General features: G+C 37.2%; 1 protein-coding gene across 1 annotated transcript in view; it reads left to right on the forward strand.

Annotated features, from left to right (window-relative positions):
• PTPRN2 (protein tyrosine phosphatase receptor type N2) overlaps positions 1-18,616 on the forward strand; it is a 643,008-nt gene that overhangs the window by 220,842 nt on the left and 403,550 nt on the right. Inside the window, exons 4-5 of the mRNA XM_051812861.1 lie at positions 1,429-1,546; positions 6,361-6,523. Of these exons, the coding sequence (XP_051668821.1) occupies positions 1,429-1,546; positions 6,361-6,523 (281 nt within the window). The remainder of the gene's footprint in view (positions 1-1,428; positions 1,547-6,360; positions 6,524-18,616) is intronic.

Raw genomic sequence — 18,616 nt, forward strand, 5'->3', positions numbered from 1 at the left:
GGACACATAGTTAATAAATTAGTAGTTTTATGGCTATGCTAATGATTTTAGTATATACGTACTTTAGCTGAACTTTTTTATGTTGCACATTCTTCTAAACCGAAAAGTTGTCTTAATTTTTTCTCCTTCGTGAATTTATAAAACAAACAGAAATATGTAGTGTTAAGCAACAGTGAATTAATATATTGAATATATTGAATATATATATAACATATATAACTCTATATACACATATAATATATCTCAACCGTGTTTTAAAAATCATTTTAATAACATTACACCAAAATAATCACAGGTTCATGGTGACTCATTTTGTATGTTCACATAAAAACATGTTCTGAGCATGGTGATGCTTTAGCTGTATCTGAAGAGACTGCCCAAGCCACCATTCCTGATGTCTGCAGATGGGGATGGAGTTTATTACGTGTGTGTGAATAGGGACTGAACCAGAAATCCTCCTTCCAAGTTCTAACAACTTCCCTTCCTGGTTCTAACAAGCAGATCCAACCGCTTCCATCTGGTGCTAGAGAGGATTGTTCTTTAGGTGGTTCTTACAGGCAGATATATATATATATAGTATATATATGTATATACTATATATATATTAAGGATAACTGTATCTGGAACTTTTATCGATATTCATTTGAGAGATTTGTGGTGTTTCGCTGCATGTGGCATAAAAGCAGAAATTCTCTTCAATTGTGTGATATTTAGCTATTAGATAATTACAGATAATTGCATGGGCAAGTTCTATGAACTGAAGTGTTACTGTAACATCTAAAAATCTACAAATCGGGCGAAAATTATGTTTGGAGTTATTATTTCAAGTATAATTACCATGAGATTGGCAGTGCACGTGCTTAATGGGAAATCACTGGAATTTGACTTCACAGTTGCACTTCCCCCTGGTTGTAAAGTTCTTTGTCACAACATTTAAATGTAAAGATAACATAAATTGGCCTCCATGTGTGTTATACTAAAACTGCAGTACTGGCTCCTTAATGTTCTAAACCCATAGTTTCATGGGGGAAACAGGGAAGGGACAGTGTGCTGTGAATGGGGAAGAAGTGAAGCAACCCTTCAACAGATACCAGATAGTGGCATAACTCTTTTCCGTAGCTGTCCAGAAGAACCATTTTATATCTATTAAAGCTAGTTTGCAACTAGATAAAATTCTGCAGAGACCAAAGGCTTTCAAAATGTCCTCACGTGATTTACTGCCTTCCTCCCATTGCAAGGAAGTTTCATTAGGAAGATTTCATTAATAAAATTTCATACAGTAGAGAAGAATCTGGAATTCATTCTTGGGTTCCGCTTGAACAAAGCTTCTTTTTATTTTTAATATTGTTTATATATTTTTTACCAAACTTCCAAGTTATTAAAGAGTATATTTGCTTTTGTTTGTTTGTTTGTTTCATTATTTATCAGGTTTTACCTGGCGAGATGATTATACTCAGCATGTTATTGGTCAGGAACTCTCAACCATTCACAAAATCCACAGCAGACGCCCCGATGTATTTGCATCTGAAGGATCTGATGCAGGAAGGTAAGTCTTCTATGGTGTTTTTGCCTGGCAGGGTTTTGGAAGGGTTTCCAAATGATAAGGAATAGACTGGAACAGAAGTGGAATTAAAAACCTCACCAAAACCACTGTTTGTATGATAAAGGGAAAATAGTCATACAGCACACTGAACACTCCAGTGTTCAGTGGACAGAATGAATTAAAACCATGAATCTTGTTTTTCTGATTATCATCAACTTAAGAAAATACACTTTCTATCATTAATTAAGGTGTCAGAATTCAAAACATCAGGCCTTTCACTCAATTTATGCATTTTCTAGTGTCAATTCAGCCATCTCTACTTATGACCTGCTTAAAAAGGCAGACTTATACAGTAGCTCACCCACAGGAGACATTTTATTCTGGACTAAGTATTGAGTGACATTCTGAGCAACTGATTATATTTTCAAAGTCATATTCTTCCAAAACATAGCTATAATTGATCTGATGTCTGTAGATTCCCAGTGGTAGTTGCAAAATTTTTCCAGGAAGGAAAGATTCATGCAAGTTCCCATGACAGAAAATAGTGTTGGGATATGACTTGAAAGGTATTGAGGGATGACTTTGTAGTTATTGATTGCAAGAGGCACATCTGTAATTCTGTAAAATTATATGGTTGTAGAACCTGTAGTTATATATACAGTTATATATATATTCATATACAGTTACACATATAAAAATACTCTTTTACCTGGTCTGTTCTGTCCTACAGGCTCTTAAGTGCAACCCAACTACACAAACCCCAGAAGGAAATTTTAGGAACATTAAAAATGGCAAATTTTGCTTTCTCTTGTGTGATTTTAAGAACTACAATCTCAAAAGTAGTGAAATTGAAAGAAAGTGCTTTTTGTTAAAAAATTTTCCTCATGGTGGGCTAGAGTTTGAGCTTCTAGCCTTGATGGGCTTCAGATCTTCAAATACTGCAGTATGTGGTTTGCATATACTGCAGAACCATTTCTTTTCTATATTGCTCTTTTATGGCAATAAAAATACTGCATAATTGATATTGCCCAGTGGCTTCGACTGTGTTTGCTTCATTTTGTTTTGATTTAATTCAATATTCTACCCTGTATTTCACATGTCTGCTGGTTCAAAAGTATTCCTTAAAATCGCAGCATCATATATTTCAGAAGTGCAGTAAGGTAGAAACTTAACTTTCAAAGATGATAGTGATCTGTAGATTATCATAAATGTGATAACAACATGTGTTTGAATCTGTAAACATTTTCACTGCTTAGAAATGGCACACAATGCCATTACAGAATGGATTACTCTCTGTACATAGTATCAGAAATGATTTTCACTATCTTCTGGGGATACTTTTTTAGAATGAGTGAACCTAAAACTTTTATTTGTGAGAGTAGGACAAAATAGGCCAGATTTCCATGAGATCAAGACTGTATTCTGCAGTGTTCCAGATTCATAGTTATATAAAAATAAAAAGTATAAGCAGATATAAGAAATTATTTAGGTTTCAGATTGAAAACTTTTAGGAGTTCCTGTTGTAATCAGGTTTGAGATGTTTTGCATTTTTAACTAGAACTATATGTTAAAAAAAATCCATTTTGTGTATTGACAGTTCAGGAACATCAGAATTTCAAATGTGCTCACATATAGCACTTTCTATTGTGGATAGATTTTCTGCAGTTACCAAGCTGTGCTTCTGAAAGCATTATCTTATGTGCCAACAGTTTAAAGCATTAATTGATTTTTCTGGTTGTCCATTTGCAAAGTATTCTGTAGGTCAGAGAACAGTAGGAAATTTGGTCTCTTGTAGATTCTGATCAAGTGTGTTCTGTGTTTGGTGTGTTCAGTGTGATTGCTAAAATCTTATGAGATAATAATTAAATAATTTTAAAAGCAACTTAATGTAGGTATCTAATTATCAAAGAAACATTATGGCAGGAAGACCTTTTATTAAGGGTAGCGTGTGTAATAAGACAATATGAAGTCATACTAATGAGTCATTAATCCCCACAGAGCTGGTGAGAGCAAGAAAATAGACTCAGACACTTGAAAGGTAAATTGACTTAGGCTAAATTAGTGCATATGAAATCTGATGAAACAGAAGACATGGATTTCATCTCAAAAAAAATGCTGAAAGTGGGAGTTTGATTTCAAGATGAAAGTTCTTTCTTTGTTGGCTAACTGGAGTGTACGTGGTATTTCCTGGGTCCTTATTAAATTTCAAAAAACCCTCTCTTGAAAGAGTATCAAGATAAAGGAAAAAAGTCCATTCTGCACTCAGGGAATAGATGTCAGTTGTGTTCATTGGTGCAATTAGGCAAAACCACAAACGTTTCCAGCAAACTTCAATGTATGAAATGGGGTATAGCATTATTTCTATAATAAAACCATCATTAAGTCAGTAATAAGATTCTCTCAGCACTTAAAAGGGAGAAATTTATTCTAAAAAATGTGGTATCTATTAATGGTGAACATTCTAGAAATAGCTGAGGTACAGTAATTTAGATATCTCCACACAAAAGCTTCCAAAGTGCTGAGTTTTGTAGGAAATATTCTGTGGAAAAATAATTCTATATGCTATTACCTTTTTACTCCAAAGTTCATTGTATGTGAAGTAATTTTTCAGAACAAATTAAAACTGAAAATACTTCCAAAAAAATTCATAACAAGAACTCAGCTGTCATTTCTCCTACTCACCAAGTGCTTTTATATATTTGTGTTTCATCCATTTTCCAATATCACTCTGTCAAATTTAAAAGAAATATTTTAATTCGCTTGCAATAATAGCTCACTTAATGCATTTCATTTCTGCATTAACAAGGTGAACTATAAAAATTTTTTAAAATTTTTCATATGTATTCATAGGATCCTAATAAAGTTGTCATCAAATGAAACGTAAAGCTTTGTAGTCTTTTACATTTTAATTGTTTAAATGTTTATAGCATAAAATATGATATCTAGTGTGGAATGTAAACATGAGTGGAATTACTGTCTCCATAAGAAAAATGAGAAATCTTAGAGCTCAGATTTTGCTTTTACCACCGGTGACAGTGATTATATACTGTAAATAAGGGTTGGAAAAGCCAACCTAAATGCTGTCTTTTGTCTGTGCATTCAGTTCCCATTAACTCCAGTGGAAATCCTTGGGGCAGAATTCAGTCTGTTTTTTTCATTTTCCCTTTCTTTTCAAAGTTAGTGAAGAAAGGAGAAGATAGGTGTTGGAATTAATCAGTGAATGAAAGATGAGTGTTGGAAAGTGGGATCCCTTCTATGAAGAGAGGCTCTTCGGATTAGTTCATCTCTACTGAAGCAGAAAGCAATCCTGCCCAGCTCTTTCTAGAACTGCAGAATAGTTTTAGTCTGGCTTTAAGTTGAAAAGGAGGTGGATGATGTTACCTGCATATCCACCCTCCATCACAAGGCAGAATTTAGAGCCCTGAAATATGAGAAAAACACGAACAGCATAGGAAGGAAGAAGGACTTACAATAAATTATCTCAAGTTTGCTACAGTGCTGTGCAGTAACCTTTTTTTTCCCTAGAGTTTCTGTGCCTGATGGGAACCTGTTTGTTTTACACTGGGGGAAGTAGAGGGTTTTCTGGTATTTCATTGAGCAACCCTGTGAGCACTGTTGGTTGCAAAGCCACCACAGTAAATTAGATTATTAATTACATTTACTGGCATTACATTAGTAGGGACACACATTTGATACAACTGTGAGCATGGAAGGAAGTATGTTACTTTGTGCATAAAGTAATGTAATTAAACCCGAGATTTGGAAAATGATCTAACAGTGCTCTCTCAGGCTGTGCCCCTACATAAACACTGAGGGTTGGGCTGCTAAAATAAAATTTTATTTACAGTGACAGAGAGATGTTGGAAGTCAAATTCCTTCACTGAGCAGGAAAGCCTTTCCACCTGGGATTGTTCTTTATTGGAGAAGTGTGGGGGAATGTGGGTAGGAAATGGTGACACTAAAAAGGTGATTTCCCTCAAAACAATGCATCACTCACAAGGGAGGAAGTGAGCTGGGAACCCTCTCTCTGCTTTCTTCCACAAGGAATGAAATAGTTACTGATGCTGACATTTAAATTATCGTCATCATTGACATGTTGTTGAGATACATGAGGACAGCTGGTAATAATTCAGATTCATCGCACACAGCACTCTGAATCCCATATAAACACCTCTGCACTGCCATGATTTAATCAAACTTTTAGCCTTCCTTTGCAAACGTCACCAAGATCTGTCTAAACCGCTCAGAAAACACCACTGTTCTGTGAATCCCAGGCACATGAGAAGATCAGAAGGAATACTTGTTCCGTCTCATTATTCTCTTTTCAAGCCCTTTGCTGGAGCTGACTTGCTCTGTTATTTCTGCATAGCCAATAGTCTCCTTGTATTCTGTAAATTGGTGCAGGGCCAAATTGGTGTTGAATCTCATCATCCTCCAGCAATTTTTTTTAAATCTTAGAACCATCTCATATTTCTTTGGGGTGCAATTTATTCATGTGTACTTTCTTTTTACAAGCGCTTTCTTTTCGCAAGCGTTTTCTTCTCTTCTGAATGTATCTTTGCCTTGATGTGGCATTTTATTTGATTTACTGTAGAATCATTAGCTTTGATTCATTCCATAAATTGTTAATAGTACAAGATTTTTTGACTACTTTTGCTGAAAGAGTGAATCTTCTATACTTTCGTGGTTGATAAGCTTTTGAGTGACTTTTTTTTTAAGTATTGGACTAACTTCAGTGGTTTGCAGTGGCTTTTTAATTGGCCAGTTTGTATGTTGGACAGGCTGGTAACTTTCTTTTGCTTGCTTTTGCTGTGCAGGACTTTTGGACAGAACGCAGATAATGAAAGAAATTATGATGGGGAAAATGATGTGAACTTGGCCAAGTCTCTTCAGCAATACCTTAAATATCTCGGTATCCTCTCCCAGGCTGCATCTACAAATCTGTATCCAAGGAAGACAAGTGACAAAGCTTCTGTCAAGGTAGTATTTTTAATGTGGTTCCTATATTCTGTGATCTTGGCTTCCTTCTTCTCTGAGTCCTTATTTTTCAAATTTCCCCTCTGTCTTAAGACCAGATGTTTTTTACTGCCTCCTCCAATTAATTATCATAACTGTACTAACCAAGTTCTCTCAAAATGAGTCACCTTCAGCATTGTAAATGCTTCAGCTTTTCAAATCTGGAGCATTTTACCTTAATGAGGGATGAATTGAATGTGATGAAGAAGGAAGAGTGGGATAAAGGTGGTAACATCACTGGCTGATCTGAAAGCTTTAGGATAAAAAATCAGGTGAAGAAAATAAAGTGGCAAAGCCAAACTGCCATTTTATTCCAGGGACTAACTCAGAGTCACGGAACTACTGCAGTGTATCTGCAACAGCACCTCCTGACAACAGCACCAGCTGTAGCAACCATTTAGTCGTGGTTATTATTCTTGTCAGAAGCACAAGTTTCGCTGTTTCCAGTTTCACTGACTGACACATATAGCACTTATGATTTATGGTGTATGTCATTAGGTGCTCAGTTGGGGCAAGAGAAGCTTGCAGGCAGCAGCAAGGCAGCTTTGAGGAGGGAGCAGGGACCACCTTCATACTACCTTTCCTCCACTCTCTCCTCATGGGCGCCGGCTGTAGCGAGGCTGCTCTATTTTGAATCACTGGCTTTCAGAGGCAAGAAAACTTGCTCAAGAAGTATTTCAGTGGGTCTGGTGCTGTCATGCAAGTTCATAAATAATCCATATGGCTGAGACCTTCTGTGGGGAAGCCTGCTGTGATAACACCACCCACCAACCTTATCGAGTGTTGCCATGGAGATGGGTACTCTGAAGCCTGGGGGAGTGGGATAAAGAGGAGAAAATCTGGAAATGAGGCACGTATAGGAGCAAACTGTACACTTGTATTTACTAAGGAGCGTTTTAAAACAACAGACATTGAGTCAGATGTGTTACCTGCAATTTAAAATAAAAAAAGGAAAGGAAAATTATCTTACAAAATTAGCAATCAATCATGAATTTTAAATGATCCTGGAGATGTTTCCCAAACCTCTGCAAATAAAGTGCAACTGCTCTTCTTTAAAAGCAAGAGGGACATGGTATTTTTATCTTGATTCATTGTTTCATTAATGGATTAACATTTAAACAAAAGAGAAACCAGGATTTTTGCTACTCCAGGAAGAAGCAAAACCCTATAAAATTTAACAATTTGAAAGGAGAAGGAAGGAAAGTAATTGCTTGAGGTGCCTTTGATATGGTTGTACCACTTGAAATTGAAAATGACTACCATATGAACTTTATTTGCATGCTTCACCAAAATATTGGTACCTTATTTTGTATTTAATATATAGAAAAATTAAAGCTCTGCGTTAAATAATTGTAGCAAGATCTCAGCATTTAAACTTTCTGGCCTTTTCTGATTAAAAATAAGGACAAGATAGAGGTACTTTACCCTACTTAAACTCAGAATTGCAACTTTTGGGCCTTTGCCCTTCTTAAAAATAATTTTCTTTCAAGTATATATTTACCTCTGTCACTTCATTCCTGCTGCCAGGGAATAGGAGATGTAACACTACTCTGGTTGCTTTGATACCTTACCTGCTATGAAGCACAGCTGAATCTTGCAGAAATTTAATGTTTCTAGCAGGCTTCCTGAGTGGATTCTGATTTATTCCAAACCTGATATCAGAGGTCTCTGGCCAAGAAAAACAAAGGAAGATAAAAGACAAAGAGGTTTTAAAATATTTCTTATACTCTGAAAGTGCTATTTTATACTTTAATATAAATATATTTAGTCAAACTGTTTTACAAACTTTCAGTCTTTAGTTGCCCTACTGTCTTCAGTAGGGCATGTATTATCAGAACAAAGTTACCAAGTAGATACCACATCAACAGCTATGCACAGAGTCATAAAATAAGACATCACAAAACCTAGAGCAGGTAACTCATTTCCTATTTCCCTTATCCAAACAACTGTCAGCTTGAGGCTTGATGCAACAGTGACAGAAGTAACACCAGTAAACTTAAATCATGTGATTGACCAAAATTCCTATAATGTCTACCATTTATTGCAAGAGCTTCTTTGAGTGATTTTTGAAGCACTTGAAGTTTATCACTAACTTAAAATTTTTTCTCAGTATTTAGGTAGTATCTACTGCAGGCTGTAATCTAGCAGGCTGATAATGACTCTGCCAGGGGATAAATAGCAGCAAAGCAGAAGCTTTGGTGGGTCTGTTTCCTGAGGATTACAGTTGTAAAGAACATTTCACTTTAGTTCATCCAAAAAGAGTTGTTCAGAAAATGGGCAGTTGGTGGCATTTGTTACTTAAGCATTAGCTAGTGGGGTTTTGTGTTCGATTTTCTTGGTTTCCCCCCATACACACACACACACACACACTCAGGCTGTATGAAAGTTTTACCACACACAAAATGCTGTGTTATCAGTCTTTATGATGCCTTTATACCAAAACCGGATATATCATGGAAAATAACACATAGCCAGGCACATACTTGTAATGAGGAAGCTTGGTTTATCTTAGCTACAGAGGCAAGAAATGCATATGCTTCAAGTTATATGTGAATTCCCCTACCCTTCTCCCCTCCAGTTAGAACAAACTCGTCTCACACCAAAACACCTGAAACCAAAACCCTGAAAAAACCACTATAATGTTGACATTCCTACAGAAACTGAGGAGCAGGGTTTTATTGGGTTTGAAGGGACAGCAGGTAGCTGGTGTTGCTAAAGCTCATCGGCTGTAAAGGGGAGCTCACTGGCTTTGCTGCTGCTGCTGCTCTGTGTGAGCACTGGCATAGCAGGGCCACAGCGGGAGTCTTGAGGAAATTTTTAAATAAAGGAGACACTAGAAGAGAAAAATACCTTTATCCACAGTGACTGTTGCAACAAAGCAAAACAGAGAGGCAGCAAAAACGAACAGTATGGAAACAAATACCCCTGGTGTCTACTTTTCACCAGCCATTAGCCAAGGCAGCGAGGAATGTTCTTACAGTGTGGTTTTTTTAGAAGTTTAAATGCCTGCACTCAAATAGTTACAGGAGATTTCAATTATGCTGTTTTAACCTGATCAAGAAAATTTTTTAGTCATCACAGAAAGAAAAGTTATGTGAAATGTGATCCAAATGTACTTAAAGGTCTCAAAATCAGAAGAAAATAAAAACACCTGGAATTGCTGGTTTTTCTGTGAACAATCTATATTTTGTACATATTCTCTTTGCCTTCTGGTAGCCTGACTTGTGACTTTTTTAATGCCTCAGATAACTGCTGTGATAACACAGGGCTCATTTCAGACATGGCGCAACATTAGAGAGCAATTGTGGCCACCACTCCACATGGCTGGGCACGCTATTCCTCACATATTTGATCTCCCAGCTCCACTCTGTGACTGGATACTCCTTTGGCTCCTCCAGAACACCTTCTGGACAGGCTGCAGGAATAAGGAAGTTGCCACCACTCTTGTGCTAGGGCTGCATTTCTTGTTGCGGGGGGCCTCTATTTTATGGTTTGGGTTTTAAGGCTGGAAGAGTCACGGAACTGCTTTTACTCCTTCCCCCTGCCCTGGCCTCTGAGGTCTTCAGCCATGGTGGGTCCTACCTGCTGCTAACATCTTCATCAGGCCTGTGTGCCATTCAGGCCCCAGTAAGTACTGTGGGGAGAAAGGGAAAATTATCTCCGAGTCATTAGGGAATTTCATGAAATTTCTGTTATTTCTTTGGTTTTTAGCTACAATCATTTTCAAGATAGACTTTTTGTATGGGTATTGTGATTGCAGAAATCTTCAACTCCTATAAATATTAAAGCAAAGATTTTTTGGGAAAAAAAACAGAATCTTTACATCAAAGAAGTTGCTGATAAAGTTAAAGGTCTTTGAAAAACCATGAAGGGGAAAAGAAACAGGTGAAGCGACTGGACAGTGCCAGAGGGTTTTGGCTCAGCAGTGTAGTGGTACTGAAAGGGGAGAAGGTGCTAGTAAAAACTCATATAAATTATATAAAATAAAAATTTGTATCTTCGCTGGGTTGAAAATCAATTGTTTGAATCTTTGTAATTGATCTCCCGAAAGAACCAAGAAGTGTGATAATTATTTAAAAGGATTATTATTTATTTTAGAGAGTCTGAGTGCACAAGTGCTCAAAGATGTACTCTGAACTTATCTGCAAATAATAATTGCTGTGATTAACTAGTACGAAATTACTCAGTCATTGCTCATTTTAATCTGGAACTTTAATTCAAAAAAGGCAGCACCCTTATTTATCTAACACTGATTAAAATACAGGACTGAATGAAGATCATCAGAAATTGCTCTGATGACTGACTGCTGAAAGGTCAGAAACCTTCCTGCGATGTATACTTTTAAACGCTACTTATATAAATGTAAAATTTAATATTTCATACATGAGGGATTATGTATAAGTAAGGAAAAATGTAATTCACCCTGTCATGAACATTTTCATAGAAATATTTCAGGAATAATTGATAAAGGAATGTCTCCCTGAAGCTACAGAATTGCCCATCTATTGTCATACTTACACAAAGATATTTAATCATTTCACAATCGTTGATATATTTATTTACCTAAAACCATTACAGAGTAGGAAAGAACTAATACCCCTCCTTCACAGACAAATTAGACAGCCTTTCTAAGGTCATGCAATATTTTTTTTTGGTAAAGTGTAGACTAAAAGCTAGGTCTCAAATCCCAGAAACATATTTCATCTTTTGGATCATTCTCCTCTCCGTGGCTCCTTTTAGCAAAACAGAAACATTACAGTCCTCCTAAAAAAAAGGTAATGAACATAAAAAAACCCCCAAACCCAACAAAACCAACCCCAAAACTCAACAAACAAACAAACCCCTACTCTTGACCATATAAGGATGTTTATATTGGTGCAAGTCAGCCTAAACTCATTCCGTGATCAGCAGAGAGAAAAAATGGAATTTTAAAGTTGTGATCCATCCACTCTAATTTAAATATATAAGATAAGACATTGTAATTTCTATCCTCTTGGCCATCCTGTGTGAATCTGGTGTAGATTGCAATTTTTTCTGGAAGAACTGGTAGTTTTAAAACTCTGACAGAATCATGGCTACAAAGCCTAGTAAAATTGCAATCATGTTGTTTGTGGCATAAATACACAGTCTGGTGATCTAATGTGACTTGTGATTTATTTTTTTAAATAATAATTTGGCAACGGAGCATTATCATGCTCTTCAAGTCTCAGACCTAACACCTACCTTTACCTACAACCTATCAGCTTATGTAGGATGTAGTGACAGAATTTCCACATCTAACATAGAATCCCTCATTTCCCTTATCACACAGCTATCTTGTAAGGATTAATTATTTTTACAATTATTAGAAGATACAAGTGCCATAGAAATGTTATTATAAATGATGTGTGTCAAGTCTGGAGGCTTATTTAAAAGGGCAGTTAATTAATTTCTAGTAATTCCCAGATGAAACATAGATTGATATTTTTAAAATCTCAAATACCAACTGGATAACAAGATTTGGTTCTTTTTCAGATCCTTCACTTCAAAATCAACTCTTTTTTTTCCAAATACCACGTTTGGAGTTTCTGTTTCTGTAATTTTCCCTGCAAGTTTGCAGTCATTTGCAAATATTTATGCCCTGTATTTCAGCACACTGTGATCAGTAAATAGAAGATGATGGAGCTGATACAAATTTTAAAGTGGATTCCATATTTATTTTTCCATCATATTCATCAAATCCAAGGGTAGAGCTCACAGAAATTTAAACTTACTTTATCTACCTCTGTGTTAGTGTGTTGGTGTAGACATTTCAGGACAGTGGAACAACAATTTTTATTTTTAATGGAGGGAAAAGACCTCACCTTGCCCCAAACAGTTGTCCAGCAAATGGACAGTTGCTTTCAATGGTGTTACAAAGCAATATTGTAGGCATTGATCCTGCAGATCTCTCCGCTTGCATTTCTTAGGTAAAAGTGTTCTCTAGATTTGTATGTTTGAGTTATAGATATATTGAATTGGTGTTAATGTGCTCAACTTTTGGCAGATGAAGATGTTCGTGTTTCTGTGTAAATCATCTTTAGATAATGAGTTAGCTCAATATACCAGCATATGCCTACAGAAAATGTGTTTAAAACATCGTTCACTGAAACCTCAAGTAACAGACTTATTGACATGTGAGCAAACTGCTCTCAGGCAAGGGAGGCTGATACACCCTGGTAGGTCTATCAGCACTGATCCCCTGCACGAGTTCTGCCATCCACTGGGGATTGGCTGTCACTTTTTGGTTCCTACTGGTAACACCAGGGAGCTTCTGAATGGAGGAGCCTGACAAGTTAAGATACCACAAGCCTTGTGTCCCCAGGTCTAGGCAGTAGCCAAGTGGAGCAGGTACTGCCAACAGCACCACGGGACACGTGGTCTGACTCTGGTGGTTGGCACTCAGGCCACCAAACACACACGTGCACATGGAAAAGAGCCTCTCACCCAGAGGAATAGTTGGAAATCGAGTTTATTAAGAAGACAGGACAGACACAAGACATTGTCAGATGAGTATATTTGCCAGCCTGCTTACATGCTACCAGTCCCTTTTATTCCTTTTTCTAAACATCCCATAGTATGTGCAGGACAATGACAAGATGTTCTCCTTGGCATTCCATAACGCGTCCCACACCACTGCAGGCAGTGATGATGAGCTAATGATGAATGCTGAAGAAAGACCACCCAGAACTCTTCCTACCCCAAAGGAAACTTTGTTTTGACCCATAGGATGGAGATGTGTCAGAAACAGAGAGAAAAACCCACAGGTAGTTAAGAAGACTAAAGATAGTGAGTTACTCAGCAGCAAAAGAAACGTCAGCTACTGATAAAATTGTCCATGCTGGAGAGTCTGTTGAAGGTAGGCATGCAGCTATGATCATTTCAAGGGAGATCAAGAATGACTGGGAACATTTGAGACTTAAAAGTGAATTTATTAAATAGTAACTTGTACATGAAAGAAGCCAATGCATTTGTCCTCTCTTTTTTTTTCCTTTTATTTTGTTTAAGAGTGGTAGAATATGCTGCTCACAGTCAAAACTCTATCAACTGAAATTAGAGCAGTAGAGATTATTAAATGCTATACAGTCAGACCCCGGCCAGTCCTCTTGCACTGTGCTTTCACAATGAGAATTAGGAAGCAAAATCAGCATTAGTTTTGATCACAACAGACTCTGAGAACTCCTTTTGCTTGATTAAGTTTTTGACACTGCAGAGTACAGGATGTTAATTAAGAATCTTTACCACCGTTACTTCTCTGATGTAGTTCTTAAGTGGTTTCAAAGCTATTGTATTTTTCAGAAAGATAGAAGATAGTTACAGAAAATTATTAGTGAAACAGTAGGTCAGGTGAGATGACTGTAGTGGTGCCTGTTGCCTGTAGCCTGTGAGTCTGTTGAAAGGCTATGGCCTGATGCTATCCCATCACTGCAGGAGGCACGGGTTTGGCCTCTCTACCAGTTTCTGGGCTCTAAATTAATCTTCCACGTTCTTGGGTTTTATGCATGCTATAATATCATTATAGTAAGTGAAAAGTTCATTATCAGCTGCTAGAAAAGGCTTTTGCTCCATTTTTAGTCAAAACATTCAATTCTTTCTTTGGCTTTAGCTTTCATTTTCAGAGGAACCTTCCTCTGACTTTGGTGCATAGTGTGTAGTATCATGTCTCCAGCACACAGAGGCTTGTAAAGAGGAGTTCCCCCCTTTCAGCCTGTTTGAACCTGGCTGGAAGCCTGCCAAGATATCCTGACAGGACAGCACTGTATGGGAACAGCAGCTGAAAAAATTAAGGCTTTGTTAGCACAAGACTTGCTACTTCAGCTGTGATGCTCTAAGGACAGAGCTGTTCTGCTTACTCAGCTCCATCCCAGGGACTTTTGCACTGTAATCCACTCCACGACGTTTGGCCTCAGGTTTCATTGTTGGGTGGATTTCTCTCAATTTTCTCTCAATTTCTCTCTTAATTTAAAGGTAAATTGAGAGGTACAAATTCATAGTCTACACTTTGACTTAACAATCAGGCAGTGCCGCTTGTGCTGCTGTTTATTTTAGGGCTTCACATGAGTACATGTATCTCCCATGTAGTGAGCTCACATGAGGCAAGTTTGTGTGGGTTGTAAAGTATCTAGACTGTGTCTGGTAGAAAAAGCTAAACTTCTTTCACTCCACACACTGAGTTAAGGTATGAGATAATTTCATTTCTGACAGTCTTTGGAAAATATTATTTTATCCCACCATGGGTGAAGAAGGGCCTTCCACTGTTTGTTGTGATTCCATTTTCTAATTTCAGAGACCACACAGCCACTATTTCAAACAGGCACAGTAAATAAAGCATTGTAAGTGGAATCACGCTCCAACCAAATTTAGGTAGTAGCAAACATAAATTAATATCTGAAAACACATCAAACTGAGGGTGGAATATTACTTCTTTATGCATTTTTAAGGGGGTTTTTGTTAGCTCTATATTCCTTCAAGTTTTAGCAATTGTATCTGCAAGAAGGGAAGTATTTTGTCAAAAACTGGATTCCGTTTTTCCTGCACTTGGGCAAAACGCTCAAATCAATCTACCCTTTAGTGGATAAATTGAACAGCACTGGGCTGTATGTGTCTAATCCTGCCCCCCTCTTTTAATTTTTTTTTTAATAAAATATGTGGTCCATGGACTTTTGCATAGTGCGTCTGCACAGTGTAATTTAATGTGCCCTTCTGTGAACTTTCATGCAGAAAATGTCAGTTAGTTACAAACCTAAACCATACAAGACATTGCCCTAACAATTCCATCTTCAGAAAGGTTAGTGTGTGGGCTTTTTTGATAATGTGGGAATTATTGAGATAGCTTATTTGAAAGGTGGTGAAGGAGAGGAAAATCCTGTGCAGATGGAGAAATAAGATTTTTTTTTTTTTTTAACTGGGGTTTTAGCAATTCAGAGTACTTTGAATAGATGTTGTATCAGTGACATGAGACAATTGAACAGTATTTTACCTATTAAAAATAAAATGTTCTCGATAATAACAGGGGCTTGTATTCTAACCCTGCTAGTATAAACCATCTATATTGTAACTGCTGCATTCTTTTTTAGTTTTTGCGCATTTCACTTAATGTATGTTTGGGTTTCTTGTGTGCTATTACTGGCAGTACTTGATATAAATCCAGTTTAATCAATCCAGAAACTCATTTTCTTTTTAACATTTTCCAGCTCCCTGTCTCTCTCTCCTTCTCCATAATGTTAGAAGATTCTCCAAAGGCACCAACATGGGAATTTACAGACTCTTCTTTTCACTAACCATGGATAATGCCATTCAATTTTGACACAGGTCAAACTAGCAATGTCCATGTTCAGGAGGTTAGCTTGAAAAAAACCCTTCAAATAAGATTATCACAGTGGTCTGCAATTGTTATTAATAACTTGAGATGTAAATTGTCACTGGATTCTAAACTACATATAAGAGATACGTTTCTATATTTTTCTCTAAAAAAAACCAGATTCTTTTTCCCATGCTACTTAGACAAACCCATAATTTAGGATTGTATTTATCTCTGCTGCCATTTTATTTGGATTTCACCTTATGTGTGTCAGTTGGCATATACATTTTTGGAGTTTTGTTGGAGATAGGGGCAGTGGGAAAGGGGATTTTTTTCTCCTCCAAGTGAAGGATTGCCATACAGCTGTGAGACACTCTTAATTAAGTCAGAGTAAGCTACATCAGATGGGCTGGTATCTGAGTACACTGTGAAGACAGCTGAGCTGTCAGTGCTTTACTTTAATTAGACTTATAATATTTCATCCCTTACTGCCCAAGGTGTGACCTGTCAAGCTTCTGAGAGGCTGCCCCTTCCTGACAGAGGTGCAGTGCTGAGCCCAGGACTGGCACACACTTCTATCCAATTTATGTACAATCACTTGGTGGGTTTGTGGTCTTTGCTTTCTTGATGTGCTTGTTGTCTGCAAGAACAGAATATAACTGATCTGTTACTGTTAAAGGATATTTCGAGTTGTTAAATAGTTCATCAAAAACCAGCCCACATCTCCTGATCCTAATCTTTCACAGCGGTTTGACAGTGCCTAGCAGTTTTTTCGTCTTTAAAACTTGATTTATTAGTAAAGTTTAAGAGGCAAAAAACCCCAGCTGGATATAGAACAGGGATCCAAAACAGTGTGCATTTACCCAAACTGGATTGAGCTGACGTCGTGTCTTTCCGTGTCTGAATAGAGAATGTCCTCTTCCCCCGTCATGATTCTCCCTTTCCCAGCTCCCTGTTCTTCGTTCCCTTGTCCCCAGAAGGTCCTCCGAAAGGCAGCCAGGCAGGGAGTACGAGTGGCAAAGGCAGGCGGCAGCTTTTGTGAATTCTCAGGGAAGTACTTGTCGCGTCTGGGGGTGCTTTGTGCCATCCTCGGCAGCTCCTTCTCAGGAGCGAGTATCATTAGAGAGTTAATTACCCCATGCAAAGACCCGTTGCCACTGATAGAGAAATACATACGACTGTAAGTTTTTCACATCTAGGGTTTGCTGTTAAGTATGTAAACAGCGTTCAAGCTGCATTTTGACAACTGGCTCCCCCTCGGTGTTGATCAGAGCAGTGCGTACCCTGCAGCTGGAGCACTGAACCAGAGCTGCGCTGCTGCTGTTTGATACCGTTCCTGGGGGACACTGAAATGTTTCATACACAAAGCTGTTTGATCTCTAGCTCTATATTCTTTGACACTGCCTTAGCGTAGCCCAGTTTCTTGGCTTTCACAAAGCACGTTTCTATGTTAAACACCACCTGCAGAACCCCAAAGCCTTGCATTGGTGGATCACAAGCCAAAGTAGCCAAAGTGCCTTTTGTCTCTGTGATAAAGTTGCATAAACCATAAACCTACAGATCATTATATGGAACCACGTAATGAACCTCTTCAATCATTTCCTAAGCAGTGGAAAACCCTATTGGAAAGCAAGAGATATTAATATTTATTTTAAAATCAGTTGATTGTTATCAGAAGAAATAAAATTGTTCAGACGGAGAGCAAAACTATTGTTCAGGAATAAAGACCCAGATAAAATCTGAAAGTTTTATTTCATCTCTGGAATAGCTAACCAACCTTATTTGTTTTGCTTTTACAAAGTACATTAAGAAATAGATAAATAATGATTTTTCTATCTGAATCCTACTAATGACTCTGTTCTGGGGCATATAGTCTCTTCACCCTCTCTGTATTTTGCAGCTCCTTCTGTCTTAAATTACACTATCAGTGCACAGGGACATCAGTGATTCACTATAATTTATAGCAGTGAGAGCTGAAATAATCCCTGTCCTAAGTTTCCCAGATTGTGACGTAGTTTGTGGCACCAGGACAGTACAGCTGAGAAACAGGACCCATTCTTCAACACGCATATAGTATGGGATGCAACTTCAGCAAAGTGTCCTAAGGGAATTATAAACAAAGAATCTAATTGGAATAATTCTGAATATAAGTAAACCTCTCAGTTCAAATTTGTATTTAGCAGGGAGTGAAGGTTGTGATCATAGCAAAAATGTCTTTAGGATTAAATGACAGTAGATATAATTTCCATCTGGAGTTTCCATGAAAATATGAAAATGAAAATAGAAAAAAATAGTGCAAGTTCACGTTTCCACTTTTTTTTTTCACAGTACTTCTTCAATAAAATGTGGGTTTAGCTTGATTAACACATTTTTTACATTGTTGTTTAATTTGCTGTGTTGAAAACAATATATTAATTAAAATAATAAATTAAAAACCAATTTTAAGGTTATTTTTACATTTTTATACTGTTGATGAAACATTTAATTTAGTGGGGAAAAAAAAGAATTTAAAATAGAATGAAAAATTTCATGCATGCCAAAGAATTGGTTTACTTTCTTGGTGTTCTTCTAAAAATGATATTTTCAATTTGACATGCTACTTTTTGGTTAGCAACCTGAAAAAATAGTTATCCCCACAACTTTAGTAAAAACCAAAGGGAAAGTGGATTTACTAAATTTTCTTTTTCTGACTGAATACAAACAGTGCATACATAGTCAACATCAGGTTCGATCAATCT

Source organism: Manacus candei, unplaced genomic scaffold, assembly GCF_025592945.1.
Source record: "Manacus candei isolate 608988 ecotype Guabito, Panama unplaced genomic scaffold, ASM2559294v1 h1tg000089l, whole genome shotgun sequence".
NCBI lineage: Eukaryota > Metazoa > Chordata > Aves > Passeriformes > Pipridae > Manacus > Manacus candei.